We start from the raw sequence: 21,334 nt of genomic DNA on the forward strand, positions 1-21,334 counted from the left end.
TGTCATTTCATTTCATTTTTACTAAATATCGTATGTGTATAGGTGTGCATGTGACTGTGTGTAGCCAAGAACATGGAAAGGAATTGGTTTTCGGGATGTTGTAGCCCTATTTTACATTCTTATGCGCACACACACACACACACACACACACACACCTCATTTTAAGTGGTCATAGATTTCTCAGGAAATTACATAATTGCTAGTGTTTCAGAAAATGAAGGCAATTACCTAAATGTTTGAAGCCCTTTACCTCACCCCTAATCAAAACAAAACTTAAAAAAAGGAGGACATAATATTGCATTATTGCCAATATGGGAACCCAAAGAGATAGATACCTCTGCCCTGATTTCTGAAAGCTGCAACACAAAAGAGTGCTCTTACCCTGGACTTCTGATTTTAAACAAGTAGCCCAGAGATGAAACCGGGAGTATGCAGTTGACTCATAAAGGCAGATCCAGTTGAAGGGTCACTGGCGCCTGGCAGTGGCAGCAGCAATCTCAGGCAGCACTGTGCCACTGACCCTGACTGCTCCCGGCACTGTGTCCTTGGGTGCGGGTATGAAAGCCTAGAATTATTTTCTGTTTCCTCATTGTCTTCCTGCCCTCCAGATATCATGAGCTAATCACTTCATTTTGTATCAAAAGTTTTTTCTACCTAAGCTGGTTATTCTTTCTATTGCTTAAATTGGAGAACCTTGACTCAAAGATAATTTCTAAAGCTATATTCAGAGACACAGGCTAACTTAAAATTATTTTATCTTCCTGCTAACTTGAAGCTTTAATCACCATGCAGTTTTCATATAGATAGCCACTATTACTCTTTTCCTTAAGGTCTCTTTTGTCTGATATGAATATAGATACAACCACTTTTGTGCAGAATTTATGCGTAAATAAATATAAATTTATGTACACAACTGTGTGCGTATTGTATAAGTGTGTGTGTGTGTGTGTGTGTTCTTGGATTTCAAGATTCTTCATTCTTTATATTTTACATATGTTTCTTTTAAACAGTATAAAGATTAGTATTTTTTAAATCTTGTCTGGTACTCTATATCTTTTTTAGATTTTATTTATTTGAGAGAGTTAGAGAGAGAGAGAGAGAGAGAAAGAAAGAGAGAGAAAATGAGGGGGAGGGAGAGAGGGAGAAGCAGACTCTTCACTGAGCAGGGAGCCCAATGCAGGGCTCGATTCCAGGACCCTGGCATCATGACCTGAGCCGAAGGCAGATGCTTAACTAACTGAGCCAGCCAGGCACCCCTGGTACTCCATTCTTTTGCTAGAAGATTTGTATCATTTAGATTTAAGCTGACAACTGATAATTTTAATTATTTTATTTATTTTCCTGTTTTATGCTTTCTGTTGGTCTTGTTTAATTTTTATTTTTCTACCCTTCCTTTTTTGAATATTTGAATGTTTCTTAATTGCTTTTTCATTTTTGCTTTTGAGTGAAACACTGCCTTAATAATTATTTAACAAAATTCTACTGTTAACAAACCCTCTGAAAATCCTGTTAATATTTTTAGAGCCCAGTCCAGGAATATACTTGGAGACACCTGGTTCTTCTCCTCCCTCCTACATTTTCTGACCTCAGAGGCTCCTAAGAACCTGAGTGTGGACACCATGGCCACGTGACTGTGCTCTGCTCAAAATCCCACCCATCTCTTCAAAGAGCCACCTTTCAGCTCCTCCTCAAGCCTGAGAGTGCAACAAGAGTTACAGTAGGGTTATCATCCAGCCAGTGGCAGAAAAGCCTAGGGCAGAAAGCCTAACCTGCATAGGCCTAAAGAGTGACTTGAAGTTATTGAAGGGCACAATTCTGGGGTTCTATAACTCTACACAGCATAAGTAGAAGGAAATAGGCCCTAGGCTCTGATGGTCATATCCCCAAGTCCCCAGAGATTCAGAGCCCTGTCAGTTAGCCACATGTTAAGAAGGCCTGGAAAAGAAACCCTAAAGCCAAAGGGTTAGGACAGAAGTCACAGTTGCCATTAAGTGGCCTAAGAGTGGTACTATCTCCATGAAAAATATTTTCACAGCTATAGATTCCTAGTGACAATTTCTCTAAGTACAGAGATTCTCTCAGTACATTATCATCACTGTAAAGAATCAATTCTCAGATTCTCCTTTTTCTGATTTTAACTTCTTCTGTTCTAGCAATTTTTTAAAGATTATTTATTTATTTATTCATGAGAGACACGCAGAGAGAGGCAGAGACACAAGAGGAGAAGCAGGCTCCATGCAGGGAACCCAACGCGGGACTCGATCCTGGGACTCCAGGATCACGCCCTGGGCCCAAGGCCGTGCTAAACCACTGAGCCACCCAGGCGTCCCTGTTATAGCAATTTTTAAGACCATCTCTCTGAATTTAGTTTTCTGAAGTGACACAAGGATATGACTAGGCATATCTGTGTGTATGTGTATGTGTGTTTTGTGTTTGAAATTTATCAGGTTGTTGGATGTGAAGATTTATGTTGTTTGACAGTTCTGGAAAATTTCCAGTTGTTACCTTTTAAAATATGTTCTCTGTTCTCTTGCCTGTCTTTCTGGAACGCCAGTTAAACACACATTAAACCTCATCATAGTCTTTATGTTCTGTTTCCTTGTGTTATTTTGGCATATTTTTTGACATCTCCTCCAACTTTATATGTTTCTAATTTGTTGTCTAACTACTTCATTGAGTTTTATATTTTCCTTGTTATATATATATTTTTTCTTGAACTTCTATTTTCCATACAAGTCAGCTACATAACATTTTATAGTTTCTGTTTCATGAAACTATGTTGAAGCTCATGTTATTTTTTTTTTAACATACTAGTCATAGTTAAAATCTCTGGTACTTAGTACAAGAAATCTGTTATCATGAGTATATAAAAAGTCTTTTCCATCATCTACCATATGTTCATGATGCTGTGCTTTCTTGTATGCTTAATTATTATTTGATTTATTGTGAGATGCTTATTACTTTGTAAAATAACTTTTGGCAATGATTTAAACAATTTCCTGAAAAAATGAAAGAGGTTCCTTTTGTTAAATAATTTAGCCAATTTAATGTCTCCAATTCTTATTTCAAACTGTACTTTTGTTGAACCACACAGAAGAGAGTTCCTAGGAATAGATCTTGTCAGTTTTAGTGATTTACTTAAGCATTTGCCTCGGTAAAGACATTATCTGTCCAGCCTTAAAAATGCTATTTGGTGTTTTTAAGGGTTCTTTCATAGGTCCTTTCACATTTTTTTAAACTATCCATTCATAGAGATTTCATGAATATTTGACCATCTTTGAGATTTCAACCTCCAATCTGGCCGCAATTATCATCTACACAATGATGACTTTCCAAAGTATATTGATCTCCACCAGAGCTCTTTCTCCTCATTTCCTCATATTTTTGGAAATAATGATACTATTTTGATATTTTTGCTGCTTCAAGAGCATCTCAATTCAAAGTATCGAAAAATAAAATTGATGTTAGTCCACAAACTTATTTCTCCCCCTGCATTTTCTGTCTCAAAAAACAGTAATTCAGTGGCTAGTTTATCCAAGCCAGAGAGCTAAAAGAAGAAAGATATTGATAAGAAATTAATCTCAGCTCAGTATAAAGTTCTTAGTATAATATTCCCTCACTTGAGCTCTATATTCTAACAATATTGCTGGCGCTCAAGATTTTCATGTCCCCTGGCAGTTCTGAGTCTTTCCGTGTGCTATTTGCCTGGAAAATGTGCACTTCACTGTTGGAACTGCCCAACCTCTACACTTTCCTACAGTTCTTATTGTCATCATCACCTCTTTACCTTCTTCCTTAAACTTTAAGATGAGACTAGTTTCTCCTATAGCATGAGTACTCCACCTAATGACATTGCTTATTCTAATAATAAGAATAAGCACCTTATTACACCTGCTTGTTAACCTTTTTCAGTGAGGGACTGTATTTCCTCACTGTTAGCTGTAGGCCTGAGCATGGTGTTGGCCATAGAAGGCACTTGGTTAACATTTGCTGAGTTGAGAGTTGAATTATACTTTTATACCAACTATAATCAATAAAAAATATAACTTAAGTGTCATCTTTAACAGGTCATTATACTGTATGCTGTGGAATTTAAGGCATATAATGAAGCATAAGACCTCTATAATCAAGTAGTTATAATTTAATTGGGCATAAATTACCTAAACCTATTATGACTGTAAGCAGATAATGAACAAGAAGCTGTTTACTGTTGTCAAATATGTAATATAAGGAACAATTCACATAGGAGATCATTGGAACATTTATCCTAATAATTCCTTGAAATTTTATCATACCTCTGTTCTGCTAAACCTTAATGAAGCTCAATTTCTTGCCTGTAAATAATACCATTTCCATGGTAAATAAGAACAGCCTTATCCAATTTGAAAAATAAATAACATTTTGCAAATAGATTCATTCAATTGCACAAATATTTTCAATTTCCTTCACATGCTTACATTCTAGTGAGGGAGCTAGTGATCAAAATATAGAACTTAAAGCAGCACAGTAAATGCCATGATGTCCCTAATCAGAATGTAATAGTATGAAATGGTCAGAACTAGCTTGAATAGCTATGAAGCTTTGATGTATTTGATGTTATAATAATGTATGGAATCTCATGAATAACATAAAACAAATCTAGATATGATTTTTCTAAAATGCCATTTAAATTTAGTTAGGTATTTTTTCTGATACCTACAATCATATGAATCTTTTAACATCTCTATTATGTCTTAGTTAATAAAACAGATTTCAAGAATGAAAATAAAAATGAAGAATTTAAGCCTTAATTATTTATGAATAATTTTGTCTTGTAAATTGTCATATATAGATTAACTTCACCAGAATCTTACATAGTAGGACTTTTTTTTCCCAACACTTTAAAATAATATACTGGGGGAAAAAAACAAAGTAAATAATGAGGAACTCTTAGTAACCTCAAGAATTTCAGGCTATTGTCATAATCACCAAGAGGATTAATCCTATAGTACAGAAACTAAAACATTTATATATGTATATATATATATATATATGTGTGTGTGTGTGTGTGTGTGTGTGTGTGTGTGTGTGTAAATATAGTGAAACGTTTCTTACAAGTTTTCTAATGTGTAAAAGTATCTCTTAAGAAAAATCCATGAGAATAGCTGTAAAGAAAAGGGCTTTTCTCCTCCTTTATGCTTTATTGTTTAAAACTAGAACAATTGATTTAAATTATTTCAGTCAATACCAAAATTGCTTTTTTTATGTAAAACATGCCCTAATACATGCCAACTATTTTTCTTTTTAGAATAATTTAGAAGAAAACATTATTAGCCAGCTAATTCAATACTTTTTAAAAGGCATGGTAATGTCATTCTCTGAGCCTGCCTGTAGGCAGTGGGAAGACAAGCATTTTTTGTTTGTTTGTTTGTTTTTCCCCCCCTTAAGAACCTTGAAAACAGATGCGAATAAATAGCATTTCCCCAGGAAGTAAATCAATCTTTGAGAATTTCCCAGAATACGTGCTGCTGGCCAGCAGCACTGCACATTTAGAGCACTCCCCAGCGAGCTGGAGGTCAACCTGATAACACCGCCTCGGTGGAGAGCGAGTTGGCACTTCAGGATAGATTTCCCTGCCAGAGCCTATTCCTGTTTGACACTTTCATTTGAAGAAACCCACTCGTGGTTTCTTGTCTCCAAGGTTTAAAACCGAGATCAAGTATATCTCTTTAATAATGTCACATTCCAAAGAATGACTCCGATAAGGGGATTGATTGTTCAAGGGCTTAGGTATTCACATAAGGACTTTCATGCAGGGAGATAACAAGTCATGTGGTACAGAGATGCTGCCATCAGGGCGCCAAGAATGAATTCAAACAGCTGTCATAGAATTTCGTAGGAAATTCGAAGTGGGTATACGTGATTCCATTTCTGGTTTACAAATATTCTCATGCTGTCAACTATTCTCACTCAATCACGTGTTAAACTGTAGATGTGCCCACGTTTTTGCAAGTTGAACATGTGGAGTTGTTCAGAATGGTTTCCACACGATGTGTCACCCTGAATTGCCTTCAGTACGATGTATTTTGGTGGGCGAGTTGTTTTCTCCAGACCTCACCAATCAGATCAATTTTGTCAGGGACTTAATTCCAACAAGGGTGGCTTCGGGAGCTGCTGAGACTGCTTTATCACATTCGCCTTCCTCTCTGTAATACTTGGTCACACACACTCTCCCGACTCGCTCTCAGCTGTTCTTCCCTCTAGCAGCCCCACGTCACCACAGATCAGCACCGAATGTTCCCGTTGCGCAAGGTTTTGCGCCCTCTCCACTGCTGCCCTTCTCCCAGTCCACTGATTGCGCCGCGGGCCTGGGGCACTAGGCTCTCTGGCTCCCCTGAGCGCTGCGCCTCCGGGGCACGCTGCGGCTGAAGGCTTCCAGGGCAGCAACGCTGAGCTTCCTTTTTTTTTTTTTTTTTTAATTTTTTTTTATTAATTTTTATTTATTTATGATAGTCACAGAGGGAGAGAGAGAGAGAGGCAGAGACACAGGCAGAGGGGGAAGCAGGCTCCATGCACCGGGAGCCCGACATGGGACTCAATCCCGGGTCTCCAGGATCGCGCCCTGGGCCAAAGGCTGGCGCCAAACCGCTGCGCCACCCAGGATCCCAACGCTGAGCTTCCTGACTTTATTCTTCGGAACGACTGGTCGAGACTGTGCGGTAGTCCCGATCTCTTATCTCCCCAGGCGCTCCCCTCTGCATCACTGTTGGAGCCCTTGTAGGAGGCGAGGCCCACTCCACCGCTGTATCTGTCTTCCCACGGCAACTTGACACCCTGCCTGTCTGGACAGCTTCTGGATATGGTCCTGTGGCTGAGCCTCATACTGTGCGTACCAGTAACTACAGCCTGGCGCTGGGTATGTGATTTATCATTATATCCTCACTATCTGTCACCAAGTCTGGAAAATGAGCAGTGATATCTGAGGAATGGTTTCTGAGACTCACTTCTCTTCTAAGGAACACAGAGTGGAAGTTAGGCCTAAGAAGCCTGGGTTAGTTAGAGCAGTTTTTTCATTTTAGAGAAGGTCGTGACTGCCAAAGTTGGAGCAAGCTCCAGCAACAGCCATGCCATTTTACCTGGAATGACTGTTTCATGTGGCACCTATGCATTGTAACAAATTGCCTAAGGAAACTTCAGAGATTCATGGAAACCTTCCCTTGCTGGCTTTTTTCTCATTATCTTTTGGACATCTTTCTCTCTCTACCCAATCACATGATTTTATCAGGCATGCTATGTAAGTTTGTTATGTAATGCTGTTCATCTTATGCTTCTGTTGTTTTATTTCATACTAATATGTATGTATGGGATAGAGTGGGAGGAGTTGCATTCAAAATATGTCCTTTTCATTAACACGTAATGATATTAAGAAGTCAGCCTGCAAGATATAGTGAAATTAGGTATTTAAGTAGTGCTAATGAATTCTCAGAGTCTTCGGGTTATTTTTTTATGAATTAGCATTATTGATAGGAATAATGAAGTTGATTAAAAACATCAGCAGGCCTTTTTCTTCTTGGTACAAATTTTCAAAAAAGCACACTTTCTTTTATTTTTTAACTTGTCATTAGCCCTGTTTAGTCCTAGTCATGATAATTGAATGGAAAGATAGAAACGTCAATTAAAAAGAAAATACAGCTCAGAATCAAATGAACACCTGGTGCCTTTGAAATTCATTATATCATTTGAATTTGTTGGAAAGTAAGGAAAGGAGAGAAAAAAATAACTAGGACCAAAAGGCAAAAATAAAGCAAAAAAAAAAAAAAGATATCTGTACACTATGGCTAGAGATATGTTACTTTCAAATATCTTTTCATTATCTGCTGATGACAAACATAAATGCATGCAGTATTTGCTGAATTTTAGGTTGTAGCCATTTTCTTAGCTATTTGACTTTTTTTTTCCAAAAAAAATTAGAGATCTGTTTATAGTTTTGACTCTGCTATGTATAGATTAGATATAGCATTTTAAAATTTGCTATAGATATTTTAAAGATATAAAGAGCTAAACAAAAAAATCTTGGAAGTGTACATTTTGCTTTTTAATATAGGCTTTAATCACTAGTATGATGAACATAAAATTTGTAGATATTAGATTTAACCCAGCTTCAGCAGGCCTATATTAATTTCAATTCTACCTTGGAATGTGGTGACATATATAAAAATCCTAGCAATTATTCTGTGGTTAAAAACCTTGTATAGGCTCTGAGTTAGTAGTTGTTTGAGTTAAGCTATTTTCTGATAAAAGTTTAAAGATATCTGGTGGTTAGTTGCTTGAATTTCTCTGAATAAATGGCCTAACAAGGTAAGATGGTTGAACCTATGGAAACCTAGAATTGTTTTAAAAAAATAAAACTTTAAAATCTTATAATGTGATGTAAACTTACTCGTATGGGTAATGGGTATGTGTTGCATCATTAGAATTTAGGCATCTAAAATACTAGTATTTGAGAAGTATGGAATATATGCTAATAGAAATGGTAAGTTTTGCTTACTTGAATAAGTTGTATTTGCACACATTTCGCAATCTTTCTGTTGGCACTTTATTGTTCTTTTGGGATAATTACCCTCTGTTAGGTTGACAAGTTCTTTAATTGACAGAAATAGACATCCACCCAACCCTAACAAAATTATACGAGTTGTTTGTCAGTATGTTAGCCAAAGAGAGAGGCCAACTGCAAATGCTTAATTTAATGTCTTCTCCATTCAAATAAATTTTAATTTTCATTTCTGGGAAAAATTGCATAAGTTAGAACAACACATATTGAAAAAAAAGGACAAGGATCAACTAACACCATCCTTTAAAAAAAAAGATTTTATTTATTTATTTATTCATGAGAGACACACACACAGAGAGAGAGAGAGAGAGACAGGCAGAGAGAGAAGCGGGCTCCTCGTAGGGAGCCCGATGTGGGACTCGATCCCAGATTCTGGGATCACGCCCTGAGCTGAAGGCAGACACTCAACCGCTGAGCCATCCAGGTGTCTCAACTAACACCATCCTTTCAAATATTTTATACTACTACCTCTACTTGGATTTTAATGGTCATAATGGTAAATCTAATACCTACTATAATGCAATAATATAGAATAAAGGCAAGGAAATATAAACATCTCCTTATATGTGTCTGCTGCATGCAGATGTTTCAAAGGTTGCCTGGAGATATGTAAACCAGAGATTTAATTTAAAAGTGTTCTTTTCAAATCAGGAATTTATGTTGTATATGCCTTTCTTTGGTGGATTCATGTAATTGGGATTTGCTCTTGCAGCTGTCATCTCCTATTCTGATTTGTCTTTTTCAGTATTGAAATATACAGATATTCTTAATATCTTCTATCCTAAAAAACCAACTATCTTGACTCCACATCCCTCTTTGCTTATTGCATAAGAGGATCATTTTAAAAAATATTTTATTTATTTATTCATGAGGGACAGAGAGAGAGAGAGAGAGAGAGGCAGAGACATAGGCAGAGAGAAAGCAGGGTTCATGCAGGATGCCCAATGTGGGACTTGATCCCGGAACTCCAGGATCCCACCCTGGGCTGAAAGCAGACGCTCAACTGCTGAGCCACCCAGTTGTCCCTCGTAAGAGCGCCATTACTCTTTTCCATTTATCTGTTCTTCACAGAAACATTTGCTGGAGAGTATTTGTAGTATCATATCACATATCCTTACTTCACATTCTCTCTTTAATCCATTCCAGTAGGGCTCTCATCCCCATCATTCCCCAGAAAGTGATCTTGCCAATGTCTCCAGTGACTTAAATGTTGCCAAGTGCAGACTTTTTTTTTTATTTCTAATCTTAAGGAGCTTGAACTCTCAATAGTTTTGGCTAAAACTGATATCTTCATTCTCTTATTATACTTTTCTTTTCGGTTCCATAATGCTGTTTACCCTTATTTTTTGCCTATCTCACCAGCCATTACTCAGGTTTGGATTCTGTGACTGGTCCTTGCCTTAGTAATTTTCATCTTTCAAATATCACTGCTCTCCTTGTTCTTTAGCATTACAAAACTGCCTTTCAGGATGTGGATCAACTATCATATCTTTCATTCATTGTATGTTAAAAATGGCATTCTGATTCATATATTGAAGATTTTGATAGTAGCTTCACATTTAGAAGCCATACCAGCTTAATTCTTAGAAAAAGCACTCAAGTTTCTGAGTTTAGCAAATCACAAAGACCATTAGAATGATGATACATGACTCTTGGACTTTTCTAAAGAAAAGTCCAATGTTTGGAACCATAGATTTCACTTAAATGGCTTAAGAACAAATATTAAAGTTTATGTATGTTAGTTTTTGTAAGATATGTGTATGCCAATGAATAATGTGTACCCTGCCACAAATCAAGTTCATTGTCAGTCAACACATTTTAACTGTGTATGTCCACTCTCCTAAGAATTGTGCTAGATGCTAAGTTTAGCTTTTAAAGAATTTGGTACACCTGGATGGCTCAGTTGGTAGTACAGAGGCTCTTAATCTCAGGGTCATAAGGTCAAGTCCCACATTGGGGATGCAGGCTACCTAACATAAATAAAAATAAATAAATAAAATCTTAAAGAAAGGACTCATGATCCCAGACCTCAAACTGGTATGGGAGACTGACAATAAATCAATAATAAATACTTCAAACTGGAAAAGGGCATAAAAGGGAAAGGAAGTCAATATTAGAAAAGATAGCAAAAGAATGTTGTACTAAATTTTTCTTTTAATAGTGAAATAAAAGGTTATTTCAACTGAGCTCAACAAATTCTGAGAAATTACTAAGAGACACTATGTTAGTTAATGAGGATGGAATGATGAAGAATATATATTACTTGATACCAAAGGGGCTTATTTTCTAGTATTCATAACTACTAAAATGGTTGTTGATGCTCTTAAATTTTCCTAAATAAATGCTTAGCTCATTTACTCAATCTGAAATGTAATTTCGAATATGGTACAAACTGAATTTTTATTGGTAATGAAATTTACCTAGACCAATGTTTTCAAATGCTTTCATTATAAAGATCTATATTCAGAATTAACATATCAAGTTTTTACATGATATCATTTCTATTTTCTGTCATTTATGTAAGAAAATTAGTCCATAGTCCTACAAATTTGATGACTCTTTAAAATAAGTCTGCATTTATTGAGAAGAGAATTTCTATACCTTTTAAATATAACCATATATGTATCTGTGATGTGGATTATTTAGTCAAAATAATTCATACATTTGGGACAGAAATCCCTATAAAACATCAGCTAGATACAGAGGTGGAACTATTGCTCTGCTTGAACTATCTCACTTTCCCATTGCCTCCTGCTAAGACATAAAGGAAAACTCAATGTTGTACATCTGCACAGTGTTTAAAAATGAATAGGGGAGAGAAGAATGAACAGGTGGAGCACTGAGGACTTTTAGGCAATGAAACTATTATGTACAATATAAATTAGTGGATATGTTAATAATGGGGAAGGTTGGGTAGGGGAGGGAATTAGGAGTAATATGAGGACTCTATTTTCTGCTCAATTTTGCTATAAACCTAAGACTTCTCCAAAAACTAGTCTATTAAAAAATAAACAACTTAAATACATGGGGGAAAATACCTACTTATGTATGTGCATACATGAATATATATGCATCCATAAATGCACATATAGTAAATGAGACTAGGTATATGAGTGTGTAATGACAGATCGATGATAGATATAGGCAACGTATGAACCAGTCTATGCACATGTAACTTATGACACTGTATGATACATATATTTTCCATCTTCATAGCAGTTATTGAGATAACTGTCATTGTCATTTTAGAGACATACAATCCAATACTTATCAGATTATTACCATTCTTTGCTGAATTTATATCAATATAATGAAATTTAGGAACTAAAAGTGGAATGTGATGTGTGTTAAAGGTTTGCTTGAATTTAAAAATGAACAGAATTAAATTAACAACACAGTAATGATGTACTAGCGTTGCTGTTAAGAAATATGGCTACACAATAATTCAGGCAAAAAGATCTATTTTAAATAAAGGGAAAGTGAATTCTCAAATTTAAAGTAAAAAAATGATCAATTTCAACACCACCAACATCATTTACCAAATCAAGTCATGTCAGTGCCCAGGATCTCATGACTTGAGAAAACATGAGAAAACATTTCCTAGTTCTCAACTGAAATTTCACTTCAGCCATCACACACTTAAAGTTTTTACATCCCAAGATAGAATTCATATTTCCACATCTTACTGGTCTTATTGTCTAATTTAAATAAGCTGTCCCTCAAATCAATAAATACAAAGTTGCCAATATGAACATTAAAATATAATTTGTATATTTGAATACATTGGTTTAATACATTGTTTTCTCATTTCCTAAATTATGCAAACATCCCCCCAAGCAGTCAGTTTGCACATCAATGTATTTTTCAAATTGTTACAAAAACAATAATTAGCTGACCCAATGCAGTAGCCCAAAACACATGATGGCACCTGTCAGGATTGGGGAAGAAGCAGGTGAATTGCCTTGGGAGATGGTCTACCATTTGACTACTTTCATACTCATTGAATACCTAAAACTTCCAGTTTAATATTTGGAAGTGTGTGATTTTTTTAGATGATGGACTTATAATTTTTCTCCATAATTGACAGGAATTTACAGGTACTACTGTGTTTTATTCAGTGTGCATAGTTCCTCCTAAGATATGTTTGATTTAAAGATGGTGGTGAAAACCCCCCACAAAACCCTTCTATTTCCAGAGAAAATCAGGAGATGGGAGGGTGTGAATTCTCTGGTAACGTGATCTGTCATTAAGCCTCAATTACTTCCATGTCCTCACTCATCCTGCCTATCCTCTCCTGCCATGCCAGCCCCCCTTCTGTCTCCAGATTATATTGGTCTGGGCTCCCAAGAGGCATTCTCTGCCATAATACAAATACCCAGGTTCCAACACACTCCACAAGCTACATTCTCAAGGATATTTCCACATCTCAAGATGTTTTCACCTGCAAGAACTTCCTCTCAGGAACTGTTCCAATATGTCATTTCCTGTATAAAGCATCAGTAGTAAGTCTTTTATTATTTTACTAAACTATTCTCATTTAGTCTAATTATGTGAGAACTTAACATTTTACCCTTGTTTTTCCAAATTAAAAGGACTGGGATGCCTGGGTAGCTCAGGGGTTGAGCATCTGCCTTCTGCTCAGGGTGTGATCCTGGATTCTGGGATGGAGTCCAGCATCAGGCTCCCTACAGGGAGCCTGCTTCTCCCTCTGCCTATGTCTCTGCCTCTCTCTCCGTGTCTCTTATGAATAGATAGATAGATAGATAGATAGATAGATAGATAGACAGATAGATAATTTTAAAAATAATATCAGACTATACTCTGTCTTCAATAAATCTTAAATTATTAATGTTGCAAGTCATCTTTGTAAACCCATTCCAGGTTAATACACTATTGGCTATACATATTTCCTCTACAGGTAAACAAATGCCAAAGAGAGATAAATGAAATATTTACAAGGTTATCGGGGTTTATTTTAATTGAAATGAAATGGAGAATTATACTGATCACCAGGAAAATAACAGGGCTTAAAATTTGCTTGTCTTTTATGAAATATGTAGGCTGAAAAACACATTTACACTATTTAGGAAAAATGGGAGACACTTTTAGGTGCTAGAATAATTTTCTTTTAAACAAAATTTACTTTGAATACATCCTAGAAAATCTATACCTGTAGACTTATTTAAGGAATAAAGTTTGGCAGTCATTGATGCCAATGAATCAGTACAAAATCTTCAAATTCAAATATCAGACATACCTTTATGACTTTTGCAAGTTTTGGTGACTAGCTATTTGTGTTTTCTTTGAGCTAATGAATGCCTGCTTTAATAATACCTTGAGTAATCATAACGGGAATTTTGTTTCCACATGGTCCATTTTAACAGAAATCAAATTATCACACTAAGATCTATTGCAGGATATTTTTTTGGAGTGTAGTATTAAAGAGTGACTTAATTTGTATTGCTGAATGTCACTTGTAGCATTGCTACATAATTTCCCACAAATTTATACTCTGACAACTCATTTTTGTGGGGAGTTGAGATGTATACAGCATCCTTCCCCCTTTCTCTTTCCATAACCTTGCTACCTTTCATGAACCCGTATTTTACAAGAAATATGCTTTGCTTTTTTTCACAGGTGAAGCATGTAACCTAACTTGACCAATCAAACCAGTATACCCCTTTACCAAATGAGTTCACTAGAGGTAACTCTCAGTGCTCTGAATTCTAGAAATCTGGTTTTTCTCTCTTCTTCTCTACTATGTAGTATGCAGGTATGAAGTCTAGAACTGCTATAATCATTTGCTCACAAGCAGAAAGTTAATCTGAGAGGGACCAAGCCAAGAAAATCCCAGGGAAATCCATCTAGGCCCTAATCATATTTAGTGTTAAGTCCAATTTAACTCTTGGAATTGTCAGTTACATGAGCTAATTTTCTTGTAATCATTTGCCAGTTTGAGTCAGGCCTGTAATTACTTTCAGATGAAGTATATAATGGATAAGAATTTTGTGGAACACATGGGTGGCTCAGTCGTTGAGCATCTGCCTTGGGCCCAGGGCATGATCCCAGGGTCCTAGGATCAAGTCCCACATCAGGCTCCCTGCAGGGAGCCTGCTTCTCCCTCTGCTTATGTCTCCGAGTCTCTCTCTCTCTCTGTGTCTCTCATGAATAAATAAATAAAATCAAAAAAGAAAAGAAAGAAAAGAAAAAAAGCAAAGAGAAAAGAAAAAGTTGTTACCTTGAGTGGGGCTACAAGGTAACAGACTAGAACTCCTTAAAAGTGAGGCAAGTGAGAAAGACCACTCTGTTACAGGAGAAGTTGAAAATCTTTAAGATTGCACAATGGTTGGTTAAAGTGGAGTTATTTAATTTGGGGGCCTCAGGGCATGTGCTACCACCAACAAGACAGCAACTGAAGGGATGGGGGAGTAGAATGATGGATTCTATAGTCTAAAAAGAAACAATCTTGCTTTGTTATGTACTTCTCAAAGCAATGAGAAAATAAAGCTTGGCCAAGAGTGGCTCTTCTGTCTTTAATCTACAAGTATACTAAATTTAATTTCCAAAGACCTCCATGACTGGAAAAGCCAAATTACCCACAATAAACCAAACAGAAGGCTATCAAAATCAAAGATGAGAGATGTCGTGGGACAAAAGAGAAGAATGGGAAATCTATGGCCTTATGCTAGCATATTTTTCAGGCATTGTCTCCTGAAAAAAAGCATAAATACTCACATTATGGAAAAGAAATCAAAATGAAGGTTGAGAAAAGGAGATAAATAAAATACCCACTACAGGCCATTCTTTCTATTGGGTTCAGTAATGATACTATCTATACAACTATATACCCACATACACTTTAGTATACCACATATCCAAAATGGGGCTCATATAGATGAATGTTTCCCAATTAATGATGTTAGCAGCGCTATATTTATAACAGTATTTTTGGCAAGGCTTTCATAAGACTACCTACCTAATTTTCAAACTACTTTAGGTTAGTGTGTTTTCTGCGTGTAATTTGCTGACATCCTTTTTATAGATATAAGTCAAGCAAGCGTTGTTTTTCAAAATGATTTACAGGTTAAACAATATTTTTCCAAGATGCTGTGGATACCAAACTTATAACAAGCCTCAGTAAGAATAATTTTTTAAAAACATAGCAAAAAACACTAAGTCCGATTTCCTTTTACAGTAAATATTTAATTTTTTTTTATTCCTAGTTTACAAGGGTTTCAAATGGACAAGAATGATTTGCCTCTCCAGTAACACTCTTATATTAATTCAAGATATTTCAATTCAATATATGGTAATAAATTTCCACATATTACCCATTAGTGTTTTTTTTTTTTTTAATGGGGATGTAACATCAACAACCACTATCTATAAAACGCATCATTATTTTGGTGGTTTTAACAAATGTCTTCTCCAGTTGTAAGTTCTAAAAAAAAAAAAAAAAATCAAACAAAATTTTAAAAATTCTAAGAATTAGAGAACACTGAAAAACGTAATGAAGTTGAGTTCCACCTTTATAATAATTCCGTTTTACCCTAAAGGGGACTATTCAAAAATGTGACATCGCTCTACCAGACCACCTTGCGACTGTTCTAAAAGATTGGCGGGGGCAAGAAACCGTGTCACTGATAGGCGGGATTTTTTAGTCCTCTCTGCAAATCATTAAGAAAATGTTCCAACGCAACAAAACCGAATATGGTGGCGATCCCTGAACCATCTTGATGATGAGTAGCTTAGTCTATATCAAAAAATTTTCCCCCACTCATAATAATCATCCTCCCCTCAAATGCCTTAAAAAAAAAAAAAAAAAAGAATACATTACACAGAACAGTAACAAATCCAAGACAGCACGAGTTATTTTCAAGAACAGAAAAATCTCTAGCGCACAGATATGTAATAGTGGAGCAGACTTCTTTGGGGCCAGTCATCAATCAGCTTGGAATTCCTTAGGAAGATTTCTCTTTCCTTTTATGGGGAGAGTCTACTCTGTTTGCAGTTGCCACACCATTTTCTGTTCCTTTTCGAGAAGACCTCCCTTTAGTCCGCTTCTTCTTCACACTTGGGGCCTGCAGCGTAGTGTCTTCCTCCATCCACCTCTGAAGCTGGACATTAAACAAATTCCAGGTGATGTACGCTTGGATGGTGCAACTGGACGAGAGCACCGCGATTTTAGCGGCCAGCACGTTGACGTTCCCGGCGGTGGCGTCGGAATTCCGGGCCTGCCCTCCGGCCAGGTGAAAGCCAACAGTCACCACCGAGACGATCAAAGTCACGAGCCGGCCCAGGATGAACACGACGGCCCACAGGGAAAACTCCTTGTGGTACTTGTCGTCACTGAAGTAGAACAGGTCACAGATGTGGGAAAGGAGTTCCACGAAGTAGTGCATCATCAGAAGGACGAGGCCCAGGTGGTTCAGGTACAGCAGGTAAGCTCCGGCAATGTGGAAGAGGTGAAGGCCGATGTAGACCAGCTGGCGGGGGACGTCCTGCTTTTTGATCCTCTGGAAGTAGAGCTCAGGGAAGGCGTGGAACCAGTACGCCAGCTGGGATATGTAGAAGAACTTCATCTGGAAGGTCATCATGTTGTGAGGAGGGGCCCTCCATAAGAGGCTTGGGTCCGACAGGCAGTTTTCCGAGACTAGGATGAATGTGCCCCAGATACAGGACACGAGGTAGAACGCGCTAAACTGGCCGGACTCGTTAAAGCGGCTTTGTTTCGGTTTGGGGAACTGCATCCGCCTGTTGATTTTGTCCAGCACGTACTCCTGGATGGTGGCGTGGATGATGATCGCCACCAGCATGTAGAAGAACACCGTGGCCAGGTCTTTGATGCCGTAGTAGTAGAGGAACTTGGACGCCGGGGCTCGTCCCTCGGCCGCGGGGAAGGGGACGCTGTGCTGCAGGGTGATGAAGACGATGGAGGCTTCGGCCGTGCCCTCGAACATCAGCCCCAGCACGAAGAACATCCCCACGCAGGCCACGAGGTCCGCGTGGTTCTGCAGGATGAATTCGTGGCTCAGCACCGGGGGGTTCTTGGCGCTCTTCTTGCGAAACGCCATGGTAGCGCTGCCCAGATGCTCACCGACAGCCGCAGCGGCCTCCTCCCCGCCCCCCGCCCCCCGCGGCCGCCGCCGCCGCCGCCGCCCCCCCCGCCGCCCCCCCGCCGCCGCCGCCGCCCCCGCCGCCGCCCTCCTCACCGCGCCGCCGCCGCCGCCGCCGCCGCCGCCGCAGCAGCTCCGGGGGCTTCCCGCCCCATCCCCGAGCCAGCCCCGGGTCGCCGCGGCCGCCCGGAGAACGGCAGTCACAGGCAAGGGCCGCGCCGCACTGAGCATGCGCGCCCGGCCCGGCGGAGGCAGGGAAGGAAATCGAGCGCCGCGCCCCTGCCCGGCGCCAGGCCCGGGCTTGCGAGCGTGGATGCGAGCGTGGATCGGCGGCTCCCGGCCCCGCCGGCGCCGTCGAGCGGCTTCCCGGGTCCCCGCGCCGCGGCGGCTGCGGGGGAGCCCGGGGCAAGGCGGGACGGCCCCTCCGGTCACGCGTCATCACCGCGGTGATTGCGAAGACCGCGTGAGCGGGGACGCCGGTAACACGGGGGGCAGCGGACTCGCGAGGCGCTCGGCGTTGGCCAGGGCACCCCGGGCTCCGCTGGCGGTCCTGAAAGCAGCCTTCCTGGGAGACGCGAGGGGCAAGACCGGGGTGCCAGGCGCTTCCTAGATTTAGGTTTCCAGTGTATTTATTTATTTTTTATTCATTCATTCGTTCGTTCGTTCGTTTATCTATTTATTTATTTATTTATTCATCTATTTATTCATTCATTTTTCATTCAGTCACTCATTAATGCATTTATCTGTTCATTTATCTATTCATCATTTATCTATTTATCCATTCATTTATTCATTCGTTCGTTTAGCTATTTATCCATTCATTCATTCATCTATTCATTCTTTTAATCATTCATTCATTTATCTATTCATTTATCTATTTATCATTTATTTATCCATTCATTTATTCATTCGTTCGTTTAGCTATTTATCCATTCATTCATTCATCTATTCATTCTTTTAATCATTCATTCATTTATCTATTCATTTATCTATTTATCATTTATTTATCCATTCATTTATTCATTCGTTCGTTTAGCTATTTATCCATTCATTCATCTATTCATTCTTTTAATCATTCATTCATTTATCTATTCATTTATCTATTTATCATTTATCTATTTATTTATCCATTCATTCATTCATTCGTTTAGCTATTTATCCATTCATTCATTCATTTATTATTCATTCATCCATTTATCTATTTATTCATTCATTTATTCATTCATTCATTCATCTATTTATCCATTCATTCATTCATTTGTTCATTTATTCACTCAATCATTCATTCATCTATTTATACATTTATTCATTTATCTATTTATTCATTCATTCATTTATCTATTTATTTATTTATTCATTTATTTATTTATTTTTACAGGTGAGAAGCCGAGGGACGAGACGTTAAGTAATATGCCCCAGATCACACAGCTGGTAAATATGTCAGAACCAAGGTTTGAATCCAGTCCGGATCCAGAGCATGGGCTCTTCACTACTGTACGGTTATTGCCTTTTATTGTCAGTCGTCCACGCGTGGAAATATTTTGCTACAGCAAGAACGAAGCAGGCTAAAAAAAACAAAAAACTAGTTCGCAGCGTTAGCAATGATAACAACTGTGACATTAACTATTTATTGTATCTTCAGAGGGTGAGTTGGTGGTTGGGAGGCGAGAACTATTTGTCAGCACATGGGAGAAGGCATTTCGGCTATAAAGCCCAAAACTGATTTTCCTTACTCAAGCAGATGAGAACCTCATGTTTCATTTTTATGACTGTTGCATATAAATGTGCTAAAATACACATATTGGAAAACAGCTTCTTTTGTAAATGCTAATGCCTTACTCTATTCAAATATCATGTCAGGTTCCAAATTTCTCTTTGAATCCGGAGCCATTTTCTTGTTTCTTCTGGGGCCCATGACATCATAATCATTACTGATAGTTAAAGTTTGAAGTTTGGAATATACATTTCAAAAGAAAAGTGCCACAGAATTTAAAGAATAGAGCTCACATTAAATTTAGAGTGGCCAAAGTGCCTTTTACCACTGTTTTTCTCTGCATGCTGTGCACTAACAAAAGATGCAGTCCAACTGGTGTAATTACTTCTAAGGTATTGAACAAATACTCTGGATCAATGTAGTGTGCCTACATTTCTTAGAGCATGAAATTTGTTGTGGACACTGCTCCTGAGTTAGGGAAGGTACTATGTATTGTACCATATAAGAATTCTCCATTTGGCCTTCCTAGCTGTTACTCCCAGCTGTTGACCCTAACAGCTCAATTACGAATGCTATTTGTGGTTAACAAAATCAGGAAAGAATTACAAATAGAGATGCAAAAATTAGGGCATCAAAAACTGAAGAAGAAATCAAACTTGTTGGAAGTTGTCAGGAGGAAACAGTCAAGGAGAATAGTGCCTTGTGGGAATTACCAAGAGTTTATTCAGGAAAATACATATTTACCTTTTTGAAATGAATCATTTTAAAACAGAATTCATCAGTCTTTCTGTAAGAATACACAATGACTATGCTTATTTTGTGGCATACTAACTGAATATAAAAAATACGTGAGCAGAAACTTGTGTTTGTCCTTCTGTTTGGCATAACTTTTGACAAGCCTTCCAACTCTACCTATGCAAACGTGATAGATTTTGCCTTCAGGAAAGGTCCATATCAAAGTGAAGAGCATAAATGCTTATGCATAGATATGAACTGTTATTTTATTACTAAAAGGAAGAAAGGCCATTATAAGTTAGTATAAAATTGTCTCTTAACTGTCTCTTGAAAAAACCTTTTCCCCTCTTACTTTCCTTGTTTTTTAAATAGAGAAACTTCTTTAGCTATATATCTTCCCTTTCTTTGAGTTTGTAACACCAAATGATGTTCTGTAGTTTGAAGTCCGCTTAAGCTTTACTGTAAATATAGTTCAAGGGCTTGAGTTTTTTATTTAGCTTTCACACTAACATCCTTATAAAAATAGAAAAATGTCAAATTTCTGAAATTATTGGAATCTGTAAGACTATTATAGTAATATATAATATGATGTTCGTTTCCAGTAGTTTTATTGGCACTTTTCTCTGACAAAGAATAAAGTGCATATAACAATATTTTCAAAAATTTTGATAGTCAATATAATGATATTTAACTTCATATATTTGGGGAGGGGGTATTCCTCCTTTATGCACAGTCCTCTGCCTAGGCTAGATATTCATTTTTTTAAATAATAAATTTATTTTTTATTGGTGTTCAATTTGCCAGCATACAGAATAACACCCAGTGCTCATACCGTCAAGTGCCCCCCTCAGTGCCCGTCACCCACTCACCCCCACCCCCCGCCCTAGATATTCAATTCAAATGGAGACTTCTGCTTTCTGTCATGATGGAATAACTGGTTAATTGGTTGAACTTACACTCCTACTGTAAATAATTGGCAGATTAGACGACTTATATGAAATAATTTGTTTTCATACATTGGGAAGCATCAGACTATAATCACTGACAGAATGGAGACAAGTGAAGTGAACCCCACACAATTGACCTAATTTTCTGCCTGGAAGCATTTTCCACTGTCCAGGTGTCACCAGCTATACCCCAAGGCCTGACTGCTCCCCTCCTTGTCCTTCCAATCTTTGT

The 21,334-nt window shown here is 37.9% G+C and overlaps 1 protein-coding gene and 1 long non-coding RNA gene across 2 annotated transcripts; one reads left to right on the forward strand and one right to left on the reverse strand.

Annotated features, from left to right (window-relative positions):
* Positions 1 to 6,521: 6,521 nt before the first annotated feature.
* Positions 6,522 to 20,279, forward strand: LOC121493832. Its single transcript, XR_005988566.1, has 2 exons — positions 6,522 to 6,895; positions 19,085 to 20,279. It is a non-coding gene; the product is annotated as an uncharacterized LOC121493832 (long non-coding RNA).
* Positions 15,778 to 18,305, reverse strand: TRAM1L1 (translocation associated membrane protein 1 like 1). The gene is made up of 2 exons (XM_041760139.1): positions 17,803 to 18,305; positions 15,778 to 17,601 (listed from the first exon to the last, which is right to left on the reverse strand). Exons 1-2 carry the CDS (start codon positions 17,935 to 17,937, stop codon positions 16,552 to 16,554), a joined length of 1,185 nt encoding a protein of 394 aa, XP_041616073.1. The 5' UTR covers positions 17,938 to 18,305; the 3' UTR covers positions 15,778 to 16,551.
* Positions 20,280 to 21,334: the final 1,055 nt, after the last annotated feature.

This window comes from Vulpes lagopus, chromosome 6, assembly GCF_018345385.1.
Source record: "Vulpes lagopus strain Blue_001 chromosome 6, ASM1834538v1, whole genome shotgun sequence".
NCBI lineage: Eukaryota > Metazoa > Chordata > Mammalia > Carnivora > Canidae > Vulpes > Vulpes lagopus.

Coding starts and splice junctions, on each gene's coding strand:
- TRAM1L1 (XM_041760139.1), bottom strand. CDS start 17,937: ATGCTCAGTGCGGCGCGGCCCTTGCCTGTGACTGCCGTTCTCCGGGCG. Junction 17,602..17,802: donor GCGGCGGCGGCGGCGGCGCG/GTGAGGAGGGCG, acceptor TTCATCCTGCAG/AACCACGCGGACCTCGTGGC.